Source organism: Lonchura striata, chromosome 4, assembly GCF_046129695.1.
Source record: "Lonchura striata isolate bLonStr1 chromosome 4, bLonStr1.mat, whole genome shotgun sequence".
NCBI lineage: Eukaryota > Metazoa > Chordata > Aves > Passeriformes > Estrildidae > Lonchura > Lonchura striata.
The window spans coordinates 18,247,145-18,268,838 of NC_134606.1; the positions used below are offsets into that span (position 1 = coordinate 18,247,145).

The following is a 21,694-nucleotide window of genomic DNA, read 5'->3' on the forward strand; positions in this document are numbered from 1 at the left end:
AGAGCAGCAAGTAGGTTTTTCAGGGACAGAATCCCAGCTCAGGTAGACAGCACAAATGCCACTGAAGTCAGAAACATTGCTGTATTTAAGCCAGCTAAAATTCTGTCCCTAGTAAGTATTTCAAAATGCCTTATAATTCAATAAAAGCTTTACATTTCTCTTTCTGGAGTACTGACTGCTGGCTCAAGAATTTCCTTGTAAAAGTATTAAACTGAATTGCAGTTCACTACTTTATGACTCAGAGTAAACAATGAATGATGCTCCTTTCTTCCTTCCATTTGTTGTGACCCCTTAAAAATGGTTTATTCTGCTAAGAAGTAATTTTTCTAATAGTACCTAGAGTGGATGTTTGCTTCCTGTATTTTATAAACTTAAACCTTTGCATTTGGTTAGTCTTAGCTGAACATTTTTGTATCTATTTATAAAACTTTATTCTAAAACTTTCAAATGCTTTAAACCCAAGCAATTTCATAGTATTACCACAGAGTTCAGAGACTGCCAGTGAATGAAGTTGGGAAGAGCTGCAAAAGAGGCAGCCTTAGGCTTGGGGTGATGGACAATCCTGACACTCGGCTTCTCTGAGAGTTCAGCTCCCACTGAACACTGCACAGTGCCCAGGAGCACAGTGATCTGAAAAACTTGTAAATACCCTGAAGAAATACCAGTTGTCCTGTTTCACAGATTAGGAACTGAAGCCCACAGCTAAAGTAACACATTCAATATCCCAATATTCAAAAATGAAGTTAGTTAATTCTGTATTTCCCTGGCTAATGATCCAAGTAGTTGACATTCCTTTAGCTCTGCTCTCTCTCATACATAAAGAAAAAAAATTGTGTCTCTCACATAACTGAGTATCTTGGATCTGATGTAGTATATGATACTGGTAAGATTAACACACACGATTTTACCATTGCAGAAGCTGACAGTCCCATTCCTTACCCAGCTGGCAGAAGATGTGAACTGGGAAAGGGGATTTTCTTTGCAATTTTCTTGCATTGAGTATTGTTCCAGAGTAGTAAGAGATACTCTATTCTCTCCACAGAAATCTCACCCTGTTAAATTGATCTTGTGACAGACAAATCCACATTTCAGCTACATCAGTGGGAAGTGCTGTGAGCAGGGCAATGCCCTTGAGAGGAGAGCATTTCTTAGTTCATGGGATGATGAAACACACGTGAACTCGCCATGCTCCAGTCAGCTTCTGAGCAATTTCTCTGCCCCTCGGTCTGATGTTGCACTGCCTCAGTACCGCTTACTTCTCTCTTAGGAAAGAAATCACTGCTACTTCAAAAAAAAAAAAAAAAAAAAGCAGAAGGGTTTCAGTGGAGCAGACATAGAAGAGCAGGTGCTAACCCCAAAACTTCAGAGGCACCATTGACATATACTTCAACAATTACACTTTAAACTGTTTCTAAATCCACAAAAACTTTTGTGTACATCCATATAAAACAGTTTATGTTGCTCAAGCACCAGTTTCCATTTCGATTAATGAAGAAATAAAAACGAAAACTACCTCCAGACAACCAGAACACAAGTGAGCAAACCTCCCAAATGTGCCTTAATAAAGTTTCTTACTCTCCCCTCCTGCCTGCTCAAGTTCACTTGTTTTACATGAGTGCATGAAGTCACCAAAATGCAGATTAATTTCAAAGTTTCCTGGCTTTTTTTTTTTTTCTTTTTTTAATGCCTGTGAGGACGGAGAGTCAGACTAACAAACTCACCAGGAAAGGTTAAAGTGCCCAAAGCAAAAATTCCCAGAACTTTCTCCCCTCCCTTCCTTCTTCCCTCCGTCCCCGCCTCCCTCCCCTCCCACAGCCCTCCCGCCTCCCCCAAGCCAGCGTTACCCAATTTCTACACAAACACGCACTTTCTGTAAGCATCACCTTCGAGCACCTCTGGCCTTCTGTCCGATCACATCTTGGTTTAGGGGAGCAGAGGCGAAGAGCTACTACTGAGGGGTTCTGCAAGGTAATCAACTTGTTGGATTTTTGCTTTTTGCTTGTAATGCCTAACTAATGGTTAAGTAGATGGACCAAGAAAAACTCCTGGAAAACTGCCTTGCTGGAATTTGTTGAAGTAGAAAAGCTTACTTTTCTACAATACAAAAATACAAATTCAGAAATAGATATAAAAACACTTTGGCTTGCTTGCTTCCTGCAGGGAAACAGAAGTAGTTTTTGAGATCAAGATCTAATTTAAAAAATATAATCACTAGAATTTCTTTAAGTCATGGGTGCCAGTTGTATGTGCTTAAATACACGTATGCATTCTGATTTTCAGTTCATCACATTAGGCAGGTTTAGCAAGCAGCAGTCCCCCGGGACTGCTCCAGCTGTTTCACTCAGCTCCCCACCGGCTGTGTCTATCTTTTTCTCCAGCCATACTGCTGCAAAACGCCCTGAATTCTTTGTACCTTCCTGTATCTTTTGCAGGCTCGAAATTGCCAAGATGTTTCAGATTCTTTCTCTGGTCATCGGGCTCACCCTGTCTGCCTCTGGTGTCATGACAGACAAAGAAACTGACCCACGCCAGGAGTCATTGAATGAAATACAGAAACAAGTGAACGACCTCTGGCAGAATTTGCTCTACCCGGTAACACGTGGTAACGACACTGATGGAATGATTTACGCCACTTGTGAAATGAAGCCCAGCTCCAAAATAGATGCTGACAAGCCACAAGTGACTGGACATGTCTTATTCAGGCAGAGTTACTCATATGGAAGACTGGAAGCCTTATTTTACTTGGATGGGTTTCCACTGGATAACAATCAATCCAGCAGAGCTATTCACATCCACGAGCTTGGAGACCTCAGCAATGGCTGTGATTCTACAGGGGGACACTATAACCCTTTCAGAGTGAATCATCCTCGTCACCCAGGAGATTTTGGCAACTTTCTTCCTAAAGAAGGCAAAATCAGAAAATACAAAACAAACCTCTTTGCCACAATCTTTGGTCCATATTCCATCATGGGCAGATCTGTTGTAATCCACGAGCAGGAAGATGACATGGGCAAAGGCAATAATAAGGCCAGTTTGGAAAATGGAAATGCTGGGAAACGTCTGGCTTGCTGTGTGATTGGGATAAGCAACAAGACCTTGTGGGAAGAGAAACTGCCTGAGGTTACGGACAAGAAGAAGCGAGGGCTCAACAGAAGAACATACAGCCAGGCTTAGGTGAAGTCCAAAATGCCAGCTACAGCCTGGGCAGCACAAAGCAACTCAGGCTGTGCTGTTGCCCACTAAGATATATGGCTAAAGGATTCCTATTTGCTTGCTCCTCTATGAAATGTATATCACTTTTGCAGAGCTTCCTTTATGTAAGCCCATCAATAAAACCAGCATCAGCTCAACATTGTGAGTGTTTTCTTGAAGGAAAAAGATTCCCTTTTATGTAGTTTGGAAGTTGAATGCATGTAAGCAAGAGTGCAGATGGATAGGGTGTGTGGGCTAAAGAATCTGTGCACTGCAAGGGTCATTTAAGGGATTGTTAGATAGCAAAGGAAGAAAGTAAGAATTTGCCTCTCATTAGACACTCTTCTGTAGTTAGGTGCCAACTTGAAATCAGAAAGGTCTCTATGCTGTTAACAGTGTGGGTGTTGCGTTGCAAGACCTTGGTAGTGGACTTCCCCTAGAAATAAAGGAAAGTACAGAAATTTCTGTGTTGAACTTCAGATCCATTATGTTATTCTGCTTCTGTAAGTCTCCAGTCTGTGCCTGTTAGTAACAAAGTTATATACAAAAGTTATAATGCTGCTTAGACAATGATGATAAAGTTAGCAGATCAGGGAGAAATACTATTTTCAAAGCAAAAAAATACTGAGTGTGTTACTCCATACAAAACTGTAGGAACAAAGTTTGGGCTGGGAGAAGTGAAAGTGAAAGGATTTAAGTAAGGTAATTCTCAGACTTAAAACTTTCACTTAGTAAGGCTTTACTTTTTAAATTTAACGCAACTCAGAATATTAAAACATCACCCCATGGCTATCATTCATCTAATACTAAGAAGATAAAAGGAAACAAGCAGGTAGAACAAGTGTATCAGTGAATGTTTTTATTAAAGATGACAAAATTTATTAATATAGTTTAACCACGTTCTGCTGTTAATCCAGGCAGCAACAAAAGACTAGTTTGCAAATAAATTAAACTGCATAATTTAGAAAGTAAACTACAAAACAGAAGCTGGTAAACAAAGTGCTATCTTTTAGAAATGTAGCAGATTTTCAACTTAATCTCAGTTAAGATTTTGAAATACATTCCTGAGCTCATAGGGATTAAATAAATTCCACTGTCTTTATTATACAAATTCACATATGTTTAAAAATAGGCTCACTTAGAAAAGAAGCAGCATTCTAAAAGATGCTTCTTAATCTGTCATTTTCACACACTTATTTTACAAATTCAGTGAACATTATTTTTCTAATAACCACATTATCTAACTTTCAAATGAAATCCTTCCCACAGATAATGCATGACTTCACCTTTAGGTATGACAGCCTCCTTAAAATCAGTTTGTGAAATGCAGCTTCTCCATACTCCTGCCACAAAATTCCCTTCCTAGTTTGCTTCCCCAAAGCCCAACACCAAAAGGGCTTACATGTCTGGTTGTGATTTCTGCACTTTTAAAGTAGTACAAAAAGGGAACACAGGTCTTAAGAAACAAAAACCAAAACCAACCCCTCCAAATCTAAGGTACAGTTGAGTCCACAAAAAAACACTAGTTAATTTTGCTGGGGAAAAAAAATCATTGTTATATTAGCACAACAATATAAATTAAAGCAATATCTGAGGAAGATACTGATAAGAATATTTAATTATTTATCACTTACTGCAGCAACTATGTCTCACTTTTACATGTAGCCTTGCTTTGAAGTCTTGTGTTCCTGGGAGAAAGCTAAAAATGTAGCTAGAATACACATTTGCTAGAAAAGAAAGGAGAGGGCCAGTATTGCAGCAGTGGCATCACACTGGAAATGAGGTTTTCAGAGATCTATGTATCTTGCTGGAATTTAGTGATTGCAAAGACTTAAAAATTTCTTCTAGGAGGGAGAATGGTGTGAGGACAATTACCAAGTTTCCCTAATTGGTGGGTTGTACATCAATATGCTCTCATAGAAAAGACTACCAAAAAGAATCAGCAAATGAGGCACTAAAAAGCTGTTGATCCAGCACTGCTTCAGCCTTACACCAAGCTCTTAATTAACTAATAGCATTAACTGGCTGTAAGCAAAATGCTCATTCTCACATCTCTGGGTCAGGAAAGACACAGGGCAGGGAAATAGTAAGACTCTAAATGTTTCTGAGTTCAACACATGAAATCTTGACCTTCTTATTTGCTTGTCTCAGTTCTGACTGCATTGATATTTAGCTCTTGTGCAGGATCAGTCTGTGAAGGATGGAAAAAATATATCTCAAAATGCTACTTCATGTGACATTCAGGCATTAGAGGAAAAAATCTTGCAAATTCTCCTGGAGATTTTAGTTTCTACAGCTATTTTTCTTCTGACTATCACAAAAATGAGTCAGTTACAATTACTGGGAACATCTTAACACTCTTTCAAACACTTAAACTCTTGGGTTTTTTTCAGGTAATGAGGAATTTTAATGGTGAGCAAGATAACAAAATAAAGCCTTTTTACTGCTTCATGTCCCTAATATGCTTAACTATTTATATAATTTTTGTTCCTAAGGACTGCTACTTAACATCAATGGAATGTTGCAATGTCCAATTACCCTTAAAGACAAAGTACACATATTTGAGGTATGGCTTTGTATCCTGCAGACAGACACTGAAAGGGTTACACAAATGCACCTGCTAGGGAAAACACATGAGAACAGAGACAAGCCACATTTTTCACCTTCCAACTATCACTCCTTATATTTATACTTAATAATTTACATACAGCCTTTCTTCTGCTGAATACAAACCATTCATGGGCTCTGACACCTTGATTATGGCAGCACCTGCTACCTCATCTTACACATACAGAAGAGTTTGTCAGTACTGCTAATATAAACTCTCTTTATTCAGTAGCTGACAAGTGGGCTGTAAAAAACTTGCAGCTGGCAGTTATTTGTCAAAGAAGTACCCAGACTGGGAGGGATTTTCCTTTTTATTAGTAGTATTTTATTAAATTTGCTTTAATTCTTTCTGATTGGTTTCAAGTTTTAGGAATACGAAATGAACATTTACGGACAATTAGGTCCCAAGCCAGCAGAAAAATTGCCTTGATGGCTGCTGGCCCTCAGAAGTTCCACAGCTGCAGAGACTATTCCTTATGCTACAAACAGGAGAGGAAAGACCTGCCTCCCTTTCCTCAACAGCTGCTAACTTCAATGTTAAGCATTCCCTCGTTGCTGCCTTCCTAGAAGCAGAGTGGCATGGCTCCAGCATCAGGACCAAGCTAGGGAATGACACAGCAGCTCCCTTTCCCCCAGTTATTATAGGAACATTTTTCTATGATTAAACCTCTTCAAGAGAAGACGTTTAAAAAAAGTGGCAACAATGCAAATAATCCTTCTATCATACCATAGACTGGTGAAATGAGGAGGGAAGCAAGAGTGAGTTAGCCTTAATTTCAAGTAATAAGAAAATAAAAAAGACACAAAATTCCTTTAGAAAGGAGAGGACAGATGGAGTAGGCTGAAACCTATCACCCATTAACTAAGCCCAAGGGCCCGCTCCAGCTCCTGTAAGTAGAGGAATGCAATTCCAGAAACTGACAGCCAAGTAGCCGGACAGGACATCACTGGTTCTCCTCTTGCTGTTTTCTTTGCTTTAGAACAGCATTGCTGTTTCTTACAGTAAGACTTCTCTGACGCTGTTTCCTTTGGAGCTTCATTAAATTGGGCTCTCAGTATCTGGTGAAATAACTTGCTTCATTTTCATGAGATGATCTGGGAGAGGAAAGGAAAAATTGTGTACAGTTGACAAAATACAAAGGTATAAAGGTTTGTAATGAGAACTATATACATGCAGGGATGGTTTTCAGAAACTTCCTGTATGGCAGTAGTGATCTTATGCTGCAGATGTACTGACAGTCACTGTACGTAAAGAGAAGCAGAACACAGTCTGAGAAAGAAGCAAAAGCTCACAACCTTAAGATGCTTCTCAATTTATCACTCCAAGTTTTTCATCCTTGAGAGACATTCTCAACATTAAAATACAGTCCAGCACTAGGGACCATACATGTTTCAGGAGCCTAGTGATAACAAGATAAATCATTATCACTGGTCTCTTTCCTACACTAATATAAATTACATCAATCTATATAGAAACTTCAAATCATTACAAAAAACCAACATGACTAAACCTCATCACTAATTCTTTCCCTTAGGTAATTTACAGTTTTGGTACACTACAGCCAGAACTAACAGAAAAACATCTTTTTTAAAGAATTATTAACAGTTCAGTACAAAATAATCAACCCTACAGCATGATATTTTACTGATCATATCTACAACAGCACAGACACTGCACAAAGATTACAGTGAGATGCTTGAGGGCCTAGATTTCATACCTCAAGCCAAACTGTTATCCAAATATTCACGGTTTTCAGCAGCATTAGATGGTTGCTTGTTTTCAGAGTCAGAGAGCTCCTCAAAGCTGTTATTTGTGTCTGCAGTTTTAACACTGAGCTCTCCATGCCTTCCAGCATCCTCAGTATGCACCACATGCATGGTGCTGCTGTTTTGATCCTCTCTTTCATTTGGAATTTCACAATCTCTCTCTAAGGTTTTGCCATTGTCTTTCAGGGCCTCAGTTTCACCTGTTCGTTCATTCTCAGAGTTTGAGGGATCTGTGGGGTCAGATGGATCAGGGCTGGAAAGTGGGAACTCTGCCTCTGATGAATCATTAAGCTCTGCTTCAACTCCCACTTTCTCCTCCCCCACAGGAGCGCCTCCTCTTTTCCCTTCCAGTTCTGCAACTGTCAGTTTAATTATCTGGCTTCCAAGCTTGTTTATGTCTTCTTCTTCAGAAGGTAGCTGGGGTAATGAAGGGTAAAAATGTTTATTTTGGATTCTGTTATTTAAGTTTGTTCCCTCTGGAGCCAGAGACTCACTTGCAACAGCATCAGTTTCATCACGTTCTCCCTTCCTTTCTGCTGAAAGAGAAATGGAACAGCAAGATATTCATGTCATTTGGAGGAATTTGTTATATATCTGATCTGAAGAATATTACTACCAGTGCTGGACCACAGAGATGTTTATCTCAGTAAGGAATTTTTAACAGTGCTTCCCTATCCCTCCCAGGTCTATTTCTTAGACAATAAACAATCAACACTAAGTTTCTTGCTGGACCTGGCCCTGTTTTGGAACCTCTCTTTCCCTATACCAACAATTCTAAAAGTCAGACAGTACCATACTGTAGAACAGCAAGGTCAGAAAAACATTTTAGAGGAGTATCACCTGCAAGCAAGGCACTTAACTATGGAAATTTTTGGCACAGTTTACCATTAATCCCCCCATCACAATCAGTTTCAGGGGTTAACACAAGCTCAATTTATTTGGAACTTTTAATAGGTTTTCATCCAATAATGAAGTTTGTTATTGGTCCTGCAACATTTTTCCAAACATAAAAGATTATTTTGATTAGGGTAACAGCATAAAACAAAACAGCAGCAGAAGAATTTTAAGTATAACATTATACTAAAAGTCAACACTGAAAAAAGAGTCAAAATAGAGGAAAAAAAAATCAATGTGCAAACAAACAATCAATGGGCCCATTAAAGGACAGGAAGCCTCATTAAAAATAAGCTTGCGAAGTAAAGTAAGAAAAATTAGGAAATGCCAAAAATAAGTCTGCCTTGAGAGTTTAAAATTACTCTTGTTGTACAGATGCATTACATTTTAGTATTTAAGAATTTACTCCATTTCTCTCACAGGAATCCTGGTCCACACAAGAATGAGACTGCCTGGCTGCAGAGGACCAGCCTACTGTCTCTATCATACCTGCCTCATTTAGAATTTGGGAGCTACTGAGTGAATGAGTCCAGGCTTGGCATGAGGGGAACAGCCACTCTTAACTGCCATCAACAAAGCTAGGAATGCAACTCTTAAGAGCTGGAAATTAAGTCTGTGGAAAAGGCATGGATAAATTAACTTTCAAAAGGTGATCACCCACTGATCTAAGCCTCATTATCTGAGAAGTCAGCTGGAAAACTAGGAGCTTGATGTGCAGTACTGCTCTGCTTACACTCTACATCAAAGTGCTCCAAATGAGCCAAAATGTATGTAACTCAAACTAGCACTCAAAATTAGCAGGGACTTTACCTTCTTTGCATGCCTCAGTTTCCTCCCTCTTACAGTACAATAACACCAACCTATCACCTTGCTGCAATCTTCTGAAGATAAATTGTCTCAAAGCTGTATCACCAGAGGAAAAGTTCATAGAAAAACAGCACTGTTTCCTTCAGGGAATGCCTGAAATAGCATGCAGGCAGTACAGCAGGGACAAGGCATTCAACAATGGAGGGGAAAAACCCCAAGTAGCTGTTCATTAGCAGCTGTGATGCTCAGGTACAATCCATCCCATGACACTATCCATCCTGTGCATTGGATGAAGTGAGATTTCGTGGCACAAGACAGGCTTTAATTCATGTAACTGTCCTCTGTCATGTGTTAACACAGGAGCCGCACGGTAGATCCTACAGACAGCCACCTTAACTTCATCAGCTTAAATGAAACAATGATAGCAAGTGCAGATTAAAGAAGGCTTTGATGAGACCAGGGTAAGCAGACTGACTGGATAAAAAAAGCCTGCAAAAGCCCTCTGATTATCTACAGATCTAGCTAGAGCTACACTTGATGCATTATAAAAAGTTCTGACGAAGAATAAGTGTTCAAAAGCTAAGAAGATTTCTTGAGTCAAACAGCACCAAATATCCATGCTACTCTTTAAAAGACCATAACTGGCCAATGTGACGTGACATCTAATATATAACGAAAAGTAAGAATTTAATTGCTATTGTGATTATCACCTGTTTTCTCTCAACTGATCATTCAATGAATAGGAAAATAAGAGTGGTTTTGTTTTTATTTCAGTAATACTTTAACCAAGAGCACACTTGTTTGATGAATGATGGTGGATGAACACACTCCTGTGTTCTTCCCAGTTGTCAAGGTCCCCCAGATTTTGGAGGTACATGGTATAGATGAAAAATTGCAATATGCACCAAGTTCCTAAACTTCAAAGTAGAGTTGTACAAAACCTACCCAGGTATCATTCCCATAGAGATACTGACTGCAGAGGAGTTGTGTGACTCCAAACACGATGATATGCCCCACAGTGAAAACACACTGCTTCCTTTTTAGGCTTTGAAAGAAAAATGGCAGCCCCAAACATCCTTCAGAAAAAGCATCTGGAGCAGCAGAACAGGTTATTGTTGCATCACGTACTGTAGAAACTATGGTGTCCCCTGCACAGCTGGTTGTACATATATACTCATTTATGTCACCAAAAAAGTTGGCTCAGTTTAGTTATCACAGAGGTAACTTTTGTCTCAGTTCTCACTGCAGGTTATCAGCTATACTGGGACATAGGTAAGGGAAAACCCAAGCTGTTTGTGTAGGCAGAACAGTAATTTCTTAACCTGCTCCATTTAATGACAGAATTTCTATGATTAACCTTGGTTCTCATTATGATCATGGGATGGAGAGGAGAAAAGAAGGAGATGACCTACTGGGAGCTGATTCTTCATATGACTGCCACAGGTCTAATCCTGGTTTGTCCTTTCCTATCCAAAGCTGTTTACTTCTGCTCTTCTCTTCCCCTGCCTATCTTTCTGTTCCTGCTCCATATCCCCTTGTTTATCCAGTCCCTATACTCACTGTGCCCATTTCTCATCCACCTTTCAATATTTTTAATCACATCTTGCTTTCACTTCCAGCATTCTGATTCCTCACTCCTGTGCTCTGACTTCTGCTCAGCCACATGCAAGTCCCTCCTCACTCAGACTTCCATTGACTCTGTCAAACTCCATCTACTCCAGTCTTCCCACCACTCGAGAGTCCTGATCTCGGCCTTTCTTGACGCTCTGCTCCAGGTTTCTTTTCCTCTCTAAGTTTACTTTATTTCAAAGGAATGGTGCATACAGAATTTTACCAGCACTGGTGGCACAAAGTAAGCTCAACAGAATAACTTGTTTGTTTCTAGCAGATGAGATTTGTGAGTGAATCATGTAGAATGAGGTAGAAACTCCAGATTGCTTCCTCAGTCCTTTTCCCTAGATTTCAAATTCCTATAATTGTAGATACAGGAATATTTGCATATTGAAAAAGAACCAACCCAAATTCAAATATACAAAAGACAAAAAAAGCCCCTCAAAATTCCCACGTGGTCATCAGTATTTCGACAAATAATTTTTTTTTTTTGTGCTATCTTAAAAAAAATCAGCTGACGTAGAAAACACAACATGGAAAGCTTCAGCCCAGAGTTAAGGTTTGTCAGTGTTACAAAGCAACAGCAAGAGGGTCTGATGAGATGTGACAGGCAGATCAGACTTGCCTGTCTGATCAGCCTGTAATCACAAATGTAATATCAGCCTCACCTAGGACAAATATGGAAAGAAAAGAGCATAATGCCACCAAGTAAATATTTTCAGTAACTGCAGATTTAATTAAAAATCAACAATTAAGTAGGTAAAAGAATGAATATTGATGAGTTATTATTACTCACCAGAGAAACCATTCATTACAGTTTCACTTCTTATTTTTAGCAAAAATATCAGCTGATCAAGATTATAAAAAGAGATCAGCCTTGCTGTCACATTTTATCACATAATGACATGGGCTATAAAGTCAAAATTAAGCCACAATCCATTTAGTTTCAGGACTAAAAAATAAATTGTTTATGATGCTTCATGGTTAGCTGAGAAAGATCTGGGCACATCATAATGTTATGCCCATTAAAGACTTTATCCAAATGCCAATAAGCAAATATAATAATCCATCTCCCATCCATTATGAAAAACTAAGGAAAAACAAATCAAGGTTATCAGCAACTCTCAAATAAAGTGAAGCTTGACTTTGGAGAGAAGTTAAAGCTTGCTATTGGAGAAGGATTTTTAACAAAACACATGTAAGACTATGAAAAAAGCAGTCAATTTCTCTAGGAAAATAAGCTGGGTATTTCAATTTACCATGTGCAATCAGGAAGCCATTCATCTAGATATCATCTATAATGCAGGAAAGTGCTAAACCAGTTCCACAGACTGCTTCCTACTGTGCATTTTAACTGAGGGGAAAAGTGCAGGAATCAGTTAACTTCAACACAAATGGCATGAATAACTTTACACAGTGTCACATTATCTGACAGGAAAATTCTTTGAGGTGTAAGACCTGATCCCTAGCCTTAGCAATCCATTAAATAGTGACTTTTCAGTTGTTCCTTTGCTATTTGTACTGGGACAATCTGTCTGTTTTACTTGTGGATGATGTATTCAATCTCTTTGATCACTGAAACTTTGCCTTCTGCTATTCCAGCGTGAAAATTTACCACATTTTATTTGGAAAGACATGAGTGCTCAGCTCTCATCATGTTCTTCCGTCCCAGGTGCTCACCTTGTACTTCAGTTCTCTGAGGGTTATCAGCAAACGTTAACAACGGTGACCTGGACCGCTGTATCACAGGCAGGGCGGGGTCACTGAATGTTATCGTATCCTTCCCACCTGGAACAATCACAGTGTTAGAACTGCTGCTCCACCAATTACAACCACTGTGCTTCAATGATGTTTCCTATAAATTTTTAACACTGATATTGAAAAGTACAGAACAGGAAAAGCATCTCAAATTATTCTTTCACAGCATGGAAAAAAAATTCTCTGTAGTGGAGCCACAATATGCAAGGCAAAGGCAGAAAAGATGTATGTTTTTATCTGCAGTACTGAGTAAAGGCCGGATTTTGAAAGACCAGGTGCTGTATGCAGCAAATTGAATTACCAATTAGAATTCAATTAAAAATAGTAATAATCAGATCATACCAAAGTAATGGATCACTTGCATGCCATTACCAGCAAGTGTTCAGCACTGACTCTTTACACTCTATTATTCTGTTTTCATGTGATACAAGCAGGTTCATCATTATGTAGCTTTATGCTTCAGATTTAGATATTACCCTGCAATGCTTCCTTAAAAAAACCTAAAAACTTCCCATAATTAAGAACCAAGGAAGCAAACAAGTACACGTTACTGGGGAACAGGAGGGATTTTAATCTGAAAATTCCCAAAACATTTCTGAGCATTTTAGTTTTATCCAAATGGAAAAAGGCAATTTTCCAGCTCTTTTGCAGACAAAACAGTGCAAGAAACCCTTCATCTGAGGACTCTGCTGTAGATACTTAGTCTTTACATATTTTAGCAATGCAGAAAGCAACACCTGCAGATCCTTGAGGAAGTCCTCCACTATTCAGGATGCTCATGTTTTTAGTGACTGACACCACCTTAAACCTAGAGGGGAAACGGCAGGAAATGTGCAAGATCAGCTAAGCGTGGTGTTTGTGTGGCCTCCAGAACAAGTGCCAACTGATAAGTAATGGCTGGGGAGGCAGCAGGATACTGCTCTATTTATCTCCATGAGAACCGACATTTATGTAACAGCCACTTCGCCCCTCTAAATCTGTTAGTACGTTTCACCTTAAGGCAACATCCTAAATCTAATCACCCATCCAAGACAAAGACTTTCAAGAGAACACCAGGTGAGGAAATACCTGGAATAAATCCAGCGCTGAGAAAGTTCTGGTTCATACTAAGGAATAATGAAAGTCAAGCGGTTCCTGTGGAGTCTAACTGGACCACTCCAATCCCTAATTCCTTTTAAGGGCACTGGATGCAAACACCTTGATCCTGAAGGTAGTAATAATCTTCTTATACCCTTACCATGTCAGGCAATACACTATAGCAATATGAATGTAATTGATGCTTTTGAAGCATGGATCTTGTGGAAATTTGATCTCCCTGTTAAGTATGCATCAGAATTCTGCCTTCGCCAGACTCAGTAATAAAAACCAGCATTAACTAACAGCAAAGAGGACAACCCTCCCACTGTAAGACAAAATTAATTAAAACCATAAAAAATGCGAAACAAATCAAATCAATATTTCAAAATGCAAAAGCTCCTAGATGAATGTACTTTCCTGTAACAGTGAAGGAATTTTGTGTTGGAAGAACCAAATCATACAGGGAACTTGTGGTATGAAAATACCCAACAGATATTCACACAGTCAGAAGCAGCAACATATCCAAAAAGCTACAAAAGAATCCAATGGAAGAAGTAAAAAGATGATGAATAAAAAAATTGGTAGCGGTTTTAATATGAAAGTAGAAAGCAGAAGCTTTTAAATTTATTTAATAAAAAAGTAAAGCCTGAGCTGAAGTCCCTGAAGATTGCAAGACAAGCTTCACAAAAGATACTTCTTGACTTTCCAGCCAGCATTTATACAGTAAACACATTTACTTTCCCATTTTTCTCTGAAAACCAGCCTGGCTACAGAAAATAAAGCTAAGCTCAGTATACATACATCTTAACAATAGATGTGACCCAAAGAGTCTGATGAATATTTATTTATTAACAGCAATTCACATCCATCCATGAAGGAGGCACATAGGAGTACTGCCGCACTACATTCTGTGAATCATGATCTGAAGTTGGATTACACACAAAGAATTTCAACTGGCTGCTGTGTGAGCTCAATTTCATAACTTATATAGCTTCATGTTCCTCTAATGAATTTTTCAAGGACTATAGTGAAAAGTATACAGATCTCAAAATACATATAAGTTTTCAGTAATAGTAAATTTTTCATTTTCTGCTCCAGGGTTGGGTATTTTCTTATAACCTCTGCTGCACGCTATGCCACTGTAACTGGCTACAGCCACAGCAGCTGCAGGGCCCTTTAATTTTACCCTGCCTCTGCTCTGCACTGATTACTGCAGGGCAAGAGGCAGCATCAAAACTCTCTTATCATCCCACACAGAAGAAGGCTGAGTCATGGTTGGCTCTTTCTTAGACTTTTGTTCATTGGAAATCTGGAATTTTCAGGAAATGATTGATTTTAAAAGATACAGAATTACCTATCTGAATGTCTAGTGACATCAGATTGCCAAAAGAATAAAATGGTGTTTATTATGTACTGTTATTGAATACATTTAACTTATTTGTGTGTATATTTCAACCACTGTGCATATTTCAACCAATGTAGCCAGGACAAAGCAAATAATTAAATGCTTCCGTGAACATCACATTCTCTACTTCCTTCTTAAGGGAAGCAGGATTACGAAAAGAAAATTAAAGCCAAATCTATGCCCAAAGATGCTTTCTTCTGGGCAATGAAAAAAAAAACTCACACGAGATTCACCTAACTAGAGCCCATTATCTAAGCAGGGCAATATAAAGTCTGGTAGGCAGAACTTCCACAGGGAATGAAATTTTACCTTCTCAAAAATTACATATGTACTTCCTATGGATTAGCTTCCGCATAGTTCATTCATGGCTTTCTCAAAAAGCAGATGACAAATATGTCACCTAACAAAAAACCAGAGGTATTCAAGATCTTTCTTCAATAGGATTAAGTAGATGAACAGCATTTAGAAGACATTATTATCATGGTGATAGTGTATGTTATATAAACAATGATGACTAAGCAGGAACATTAACTTCAGATTAAAATCCTGCAATTTGTAATATGCATTTCTTTTAGTGCTAGAATGAACATCAGCTTCTATCTGCACTTTTTTTTTTCCAGTGACAAAAAATTCCACTCACAACCAAATAATATTCTTTCATTCTGAATTTAAGACTAAATGAGATACTCTCCATGTTCTGCTCCTCACCCAAGCCAACATTCAGCTGTGGAATCCATTGTGGTATTCCCACATTAATTGTTATACACTGCTGTTTCATGGAGCAGAAGCATTACATGCTCTGAAAACTGGTGACCCACCAGGTGTTGCAATGCTCTTTTTGACCACCTCAGGATTAGAGTGTACTTGGAAACAAAAGTGCACTCCTGATTTAAAAGGGAAGCAAAAAATCTACAAAGCCTCAGGGCTCAACACAACTCACAATCTAGTATAAAATTTCTTTAAAAGCATTTAAGATAATCCTTTCTTACTATTTTCCATAAGACAAATGAACTTTCATGTAGAGCAGCCTCTATTTCTCCTGTGGTCATCTAACTCAACTGACTGAACATCTTCATCTGCTGGATATAAAAATGTTCAGATAACATTTCCATTTATTTACATGCAATGACAATATTTAACTGCTAGGATCAGTTACTAAAAAAATATGTTAAGCAGAACCTACTCCCAAATCCCACTGAGACATTGTAGCTCAGGCCTTCAGGCAGCAAAAGAAAGGAAGGAAAGAGACAGTTGTTATTGTATAAACATAAATTTGATGCTTTACCTACATAGATCACTACCGTGCAAGAAGTTCCCACTTCCATTTTTTAAAATACATTTTACAAACATGCGAAGTGCTGCATTTATTAGTATAAAAATTTTATGGAACACTAGTTTTGAAAAACAAAACAATACAAACAAACCCCTACAGTACCTTGAACTGCTGAGTTTGAGAGATATGTTTGTAGTAATGTACTAAACTGCATTAGCAAGGTCTTAGACAAGCATTTCACCTTCACTTCTTGGAGAATGCAGGGAAGCACAAATGCACTAAGTACACTACATGTGTTAGGTGACTAACTGTGGAGAAATCCATGGAAACAGATTTGGACCTCCAGTTCTGGAAAGAGTCAAGCAGGACTGTGAAAGCCCAAATAGGCAAGCTGAAGCAGAAACACACCACATCAGCCCAAACACCTGAACAGCACAGGTTTGTTACAAGGGCTCTTCAGCTTTGTCAAATGTTTTCTTCTAGATGTATAGGTTAGACAGAAAAAACAGAGCCAAAAAAATGGAAGCCTAAACCACTCTTTCCCACTCTTACTAGCACTGATAGGAATCTGTAAACAACAAAGCCTAATGATGCAAATACCACCAACAAAGTAGCATAATTTACAGTGGTTACAGAAGACACAATTAGGTGCAATGGGAAGAAAAGAAGCAAGAAAGTAAATGTAAATTAAATATTGCACATTTTCCTAACAACAATGTCTATTAGGAAGCAGATTAATCTCCCATTACTTGAGTAATTTAAAACCAAATACAATACTTAAAGCACTATAGGGAATAAGCCTGTTCTGGAGAGATGGACTAGAAAATTTAGGACCATTTACATTTCCAATTTCTAGGAGTTTATGATACTACAGAAAAGCATTTAAAAACAGCAGAAAACAAAATCCATGGTTAAAAGAAGTACAAAATTAATACATAAAATTGGTTGAAAAACAATGACCAATGACTTGTGCATTATTTTATGCAATGTTTAAATAAAATAGTTCACTTTTTTTTTGCCCACTGTCTATGGAAATAATTTGATTATTTCAATATTTAAACCTTTTTTTAGCACTTTTTGTATTATTTTCAATACATATTTGACTTAAGAGTTTACAAAGTCTAGTGATTTTTGCTTTCCACTTAACATTTATTAGACATTTCTAATTTTGCAAACGTACTGAATAGAATATTCACAAGGTAACTGTCATTAAAAAAAATAATGGCCAAACTTCTCTTAAATGCAAACATACCATTGAAAATTAAATAATGCAAGCTATTTGCTTGAAATCTTACTAACCTGGAAGACTCCATAAGCCAGCGATTTCCAAAGTTCTTAATTTCTTTTCTAGTTCTGCCACTCGATTACCTAGAATTCTTTGGAAGAAGAATAGGTGTTTTACCAAGGTAACCTAAGCCCAATTACTTACATGACTACAGATGAATTTTTAAATTGCTGCTTAACTAGTGCAATGAACATGTATACAGTCATCTCTTTTCACCAACAGCAATGGACAATCTCTCCCAGAGTTAAAAGAAAATGAAATATATTTGTCTAATCGATACCAAGCTTTTAAAAAAGCAAAAGGCCAAGGATGTACAGGACATTCAATCTGCAGCAAAGAAAAAGAAAAGCAACTCACAATATTTCTATCTTCTTGCCGGCAAATATCACTTTATTTTCTTTATAGTTACAAAAGCTACATATTTTCCTTATAGCTATAACAAGAAGGTAAAAGCTACACAGACAAAATATGGAAAACTCAAGACAGCATCTAGATTGAAGTTCCAAGACACACATTTTTGTTAGTCTTTAATTCAGAGAATTTTCTCTATCACTAAGATTGCTTAAAATGGCAAGGAATATTTTTTCTATTACACCTTTTTTTTGTTTTGTTTTTTTTTTTTAGCATTGAACTGCTTTCTACTTTACTAAAAATCTTCAAGCTCTTTTGTGCCTTTATCACCCACTCAGTATTCACTGTATTTCTCGGGTGGTGTCTTCTTTTGTATCTGACTTCATACACAAATACTATTTGCAGTTAGCACTCCTGCAGGATTTAACTTTTAGTCTTAATTCTCTCCCCAGATCAAATGAGAGATTTCTATCTTGAAAAGAAGGCTCATTTCGTCAATGAATTTTTGCAAGTGTTTCTCAGGCACAGCAAGTCTGCTGGAGTCGAAATCTTTAAATAAATCCCAAACAATACTCACTAGACTGAGACAAGGCAGCAATCCTAAACATGACAGCAGAGATTATGGAGAGCAAGTTTTACTCATCAAATTACAGCAACAGGATAAATCAGTTAAATCTGAACTGAATGCTGAGAAGCAGCATATCCCACCCCAGTAAGGCAATAGTATCTTCCTGTGTATACCAGAGCTGTGTAGTACTGCACTGAGAGCTCCTCAGCAAGGGCTTTATGTGCAGACATTTGAGCACACTGGGAATGTCATTACTGACAAGATGGCAGATTCTGGGAAGGACATGAAGAATAGCACACCCAGCAAATATCAAAGGGGCTAGAAGAAAAATTGATTAACAATGACTAAGCATTTTTGAAATCTCTACTATGAGGGCTTTGCAGTGACACAATAAAACCTCTAAGTATTTTAAAGATTGCAAAAATATAATGAGAGACAATGTAAAACAGAAAGAGAAAGCTTATAACAAATATCAAAGAAAACACTGAGAGGTACAGGGGGGTGTGTCAATTAAAAAGAACAGTCCATCACATTCAAAAGCAGAGGAGAAAAGACAAAGCAGTTAAATTTATTTCCCCATTGAAACTCAGTATTTCAGTAGGTTAAAAAGATTATGATGGATTTTCTGCTGTCTTCTCCAATTAAAAGCAAAATTATTCAGGTTTAGACTTCACTTTCAGAATGCTTCCATCTGGTATGAGAAACTCAGCCTTAATAGCACTATTTTTATAACCCTGACATCCAGCAGTTGGGCTTTGCAATACCACACAACAGCTGACAGCAAAAGGCATGGAGCAGCTTTTAGGAAACTCAACCTTGCACACTTGGGAGCCCATTCCCACCTTCCTGCCTGAGGCCTCACCAAGGGTCAGCTAAAGAACGTGTCTGGGAGTTCCCCAGGCTTAGAGAGGAACAGAGACATGATCTAAGACTTCTTCCACATCATGTTAGTTCTGGCAGGGAACTGACAAAACAATGTTGATTTGGCTAAAGATTGTCACCATAAAGGAGTCAAAAGTTCAACACGTCTAATCCTTCTTATTTTCATAAGTAGTTCACCACTAGTTCCAGGGCAGAAAACCGGGAAAAGATGCTGCCCTCCCTGCCAATTAGCCATACCACATACATCTCAATCCTCTGTAAGAAGTTATTGCTACTGCTCTTGTTAGTCAGGTAACAACAGCAAAGTCACTTTTCTCTTGCTTCTCCTAAATTTTATAATTTATTTATCAGCTGTACCACACTAATTCTAATGGAAGACAATATATCTTGATAATACGTACTGAATCCTCTGAAGAGGCACTGAGGGTTTTTTTAACCTTTGTTGCAGGCTCTCATATAGAAAGGATCATTTTGTTTCTCAGAACAATGCTTGGCAACAGCAGAAGACAATAGTTAACCCCACTCCCTTCATTCAGGAAGAGACCAAAATACATTCAGTAATCAGTATCATTCTAGTTTGCTTAAAAAAACACATTATCCCAAGACAGGTATGGGAGAAATAAAACCTAAATAAAGCTGCAAGTTCTTATAGAAATAGATTTTTGAAAGATAAATGTGTAAGGTATTCTGAACTCAACGTGGTTTATCACATTTCTTCCTTTCCCCTGAGACCTCCAGATAATTTGCTGTGGGAAGACTGAGCTTGGTGGTCTGGGTAGGCCTACCTGAGTGAGTATTTTTAAAGAGGCTGCATGGGTTGGTAGCATCCAATTCCCTAATCTCTTTCTTTATCTCTAGACACAGTGAACCAGATCCTTCAACTAAAACAGAAGGATTATGTCACAGACACAGGTGATAGCTATTTCCACTGTTCCCTGGTCCTGCACCTAATGCAATAAGGGAGTTGGTATAAACTTCCCTCCAGGAAAACGTTTTACAGAAATCTGTTGTTTGTGCAACAAAAGCAATGCTCCCACCTGACTTCAGAAGCCTCCTTCTGGCTCTCTCATGCTTTCCAACATACATGGCCATGATCTGAAGGGAGCTGTGGTGATTTACAGCACCTGAGCTCCCTTCACCTGACTTCAATTTAGCTCTTGCTGCAGAAGACATACACCCTCATACAGATACCATCACCTAAATGCCTGTAAATAGGTTTGTCACAGTCCCGTATCTGGCTCTGCACCTCCCATGGAAACATGTGCTCAAGTTACAGGCTGACACAATCCTTTTTGTAATTTTGGACATGACTGAACTTGCCCAATTTAGAAATGTTATAATTAGTGCAATATATCTAACCACCACAGCAGCTTTTACGCTGATCCAGCTTGCACAAGTGCTGGCAATTTCAGGAACAAATTGCACTAAAAAGAGCATCTAATAAATAGTTTATTGCTGGTAGAATAAAAAAGGATGTTTATCCATTTGCTAAGTGGAGTTAGGACAATTTGGTTTTGCATTTATGGAACTGCTTAATCTTGCAACACACTACTGCATAGAGAATTAATTTACAACTGCCTTTTCAAATTAAGCTAATGGGCTTGTGAAGAAAAACACAGGACATTACTTGAACTTAGCATTAGTAGCTACCAACCACCTTGGAAAAACAATCTGGTTTTTTCCACAACAACTTCATTTTTTTCTGAAAACTGGGGATACAAAATAAAGGCTAGATTTAGCCTACTTGTCCCTAGGCACATACTCCCACAGTTCCTTCCATCATGCCACATCTTTAGAAGAGTGGCAATAATAGCAGCGTGTCTTCTCCGAGAACAAGTGGCAATGGATTTTTTTAAAAACAGTGTAAGAACAGAAAGTAAACTTCAACAGAACATCCACACTCCAATCTACACTAAAAAATCCACCATCTTGTTATTGCTTCAGTTATTCAGAAAGCAAATCTACCATTCTGCTATTGTAAACTTATACACCCAACTCTCAATAGGCAAGCTACCAAAGAGGTCTAGACCTTAGAGTAGGTCAACTGTGTGGGGGAAAGTTCATGTGGTCTGAAAAATCTCATTTACTGATAGTGAGAGAATCACTACTAGGTCATTCACCCATCAAATATCAAATGCAGAATTTCCTCCACATAATGAAAAAAACACCCCAAAATCTCATGTTCTTTATCCAATAAATCTCACTTTCTTCAAATGA

At 38.2% G+C, this 21,694-nt stretch overlaps 2 protein-coding genes across 5 annotated transcripts in view; one reads left to right on the forward strand and one right to left on the reverse strand.

The window, feature by feature from the left end:
- Positions 1 to 1,853: 1,853 nt before the first annotated feature.
- Positions 1,854 to 3,350, forward strand: SOD3 (superoxide dismutase 3). The gene is made up of 2 exons (XM_021554420.3): positions 1,854 to 1,968; positions 2,433 to 3,350. The coding sequence occupies exon 2, from the start codon at positions 2,449 to 2,451 to the stop codon at positions 3,172 to 3,174; it is 726 nt and encodes a 241-aa protein (XP_021410095.2). The 5' UTR covers positions 1,854 to 1,968; positions 2,433 to 2,448; the 3' UTR covers positions 3,175 to 3,350.
- Positions 3,351 to 4,034: 684 nt separating this feature from the next.
- Positions 4,035 to 21,694, reverse strand: part of CCDC149 (coiled-coil domain containing 149) — a 51,479-nt gene continuing 33,819 nt past the window's right edge. The window contains exons 10-14 of one of the 4 annotated variants that reach the window (XM_021554422.2): positions 17,691 to 17,767; positions 16,302 to 16,334; positions 12,559 to 12,666; positions 7,518 to 8,099; positions 4,035 to 6,894 (exon numbers count right to left, since the gene is read on the reverse strand). In XM_021554422.2, coding sequence (XP_021410097.1) covers positions 7,519 to 8,099; positions 12,559 to 12,666; positions 16,302 to 16,334; positions 17,691 to 17,767 — 799 coding nt within the window. In that variant the 3' untranslated portion in view covers positions 4,035 to 6,894; position 7,518. Of the gene's footprint in view, positions 6,895 to 7,517; positions 8,103 to 12,558; positions 12,667 to 16,301; positions 16,335 to 17,690; positions 17,768 to 21,694 lie in introns of all 4 variants that reach the window. The other 3 variants (XM_021554421.2, XM_021554423.2, XM_021554424.2) reach the window with 3 other exon arrangements.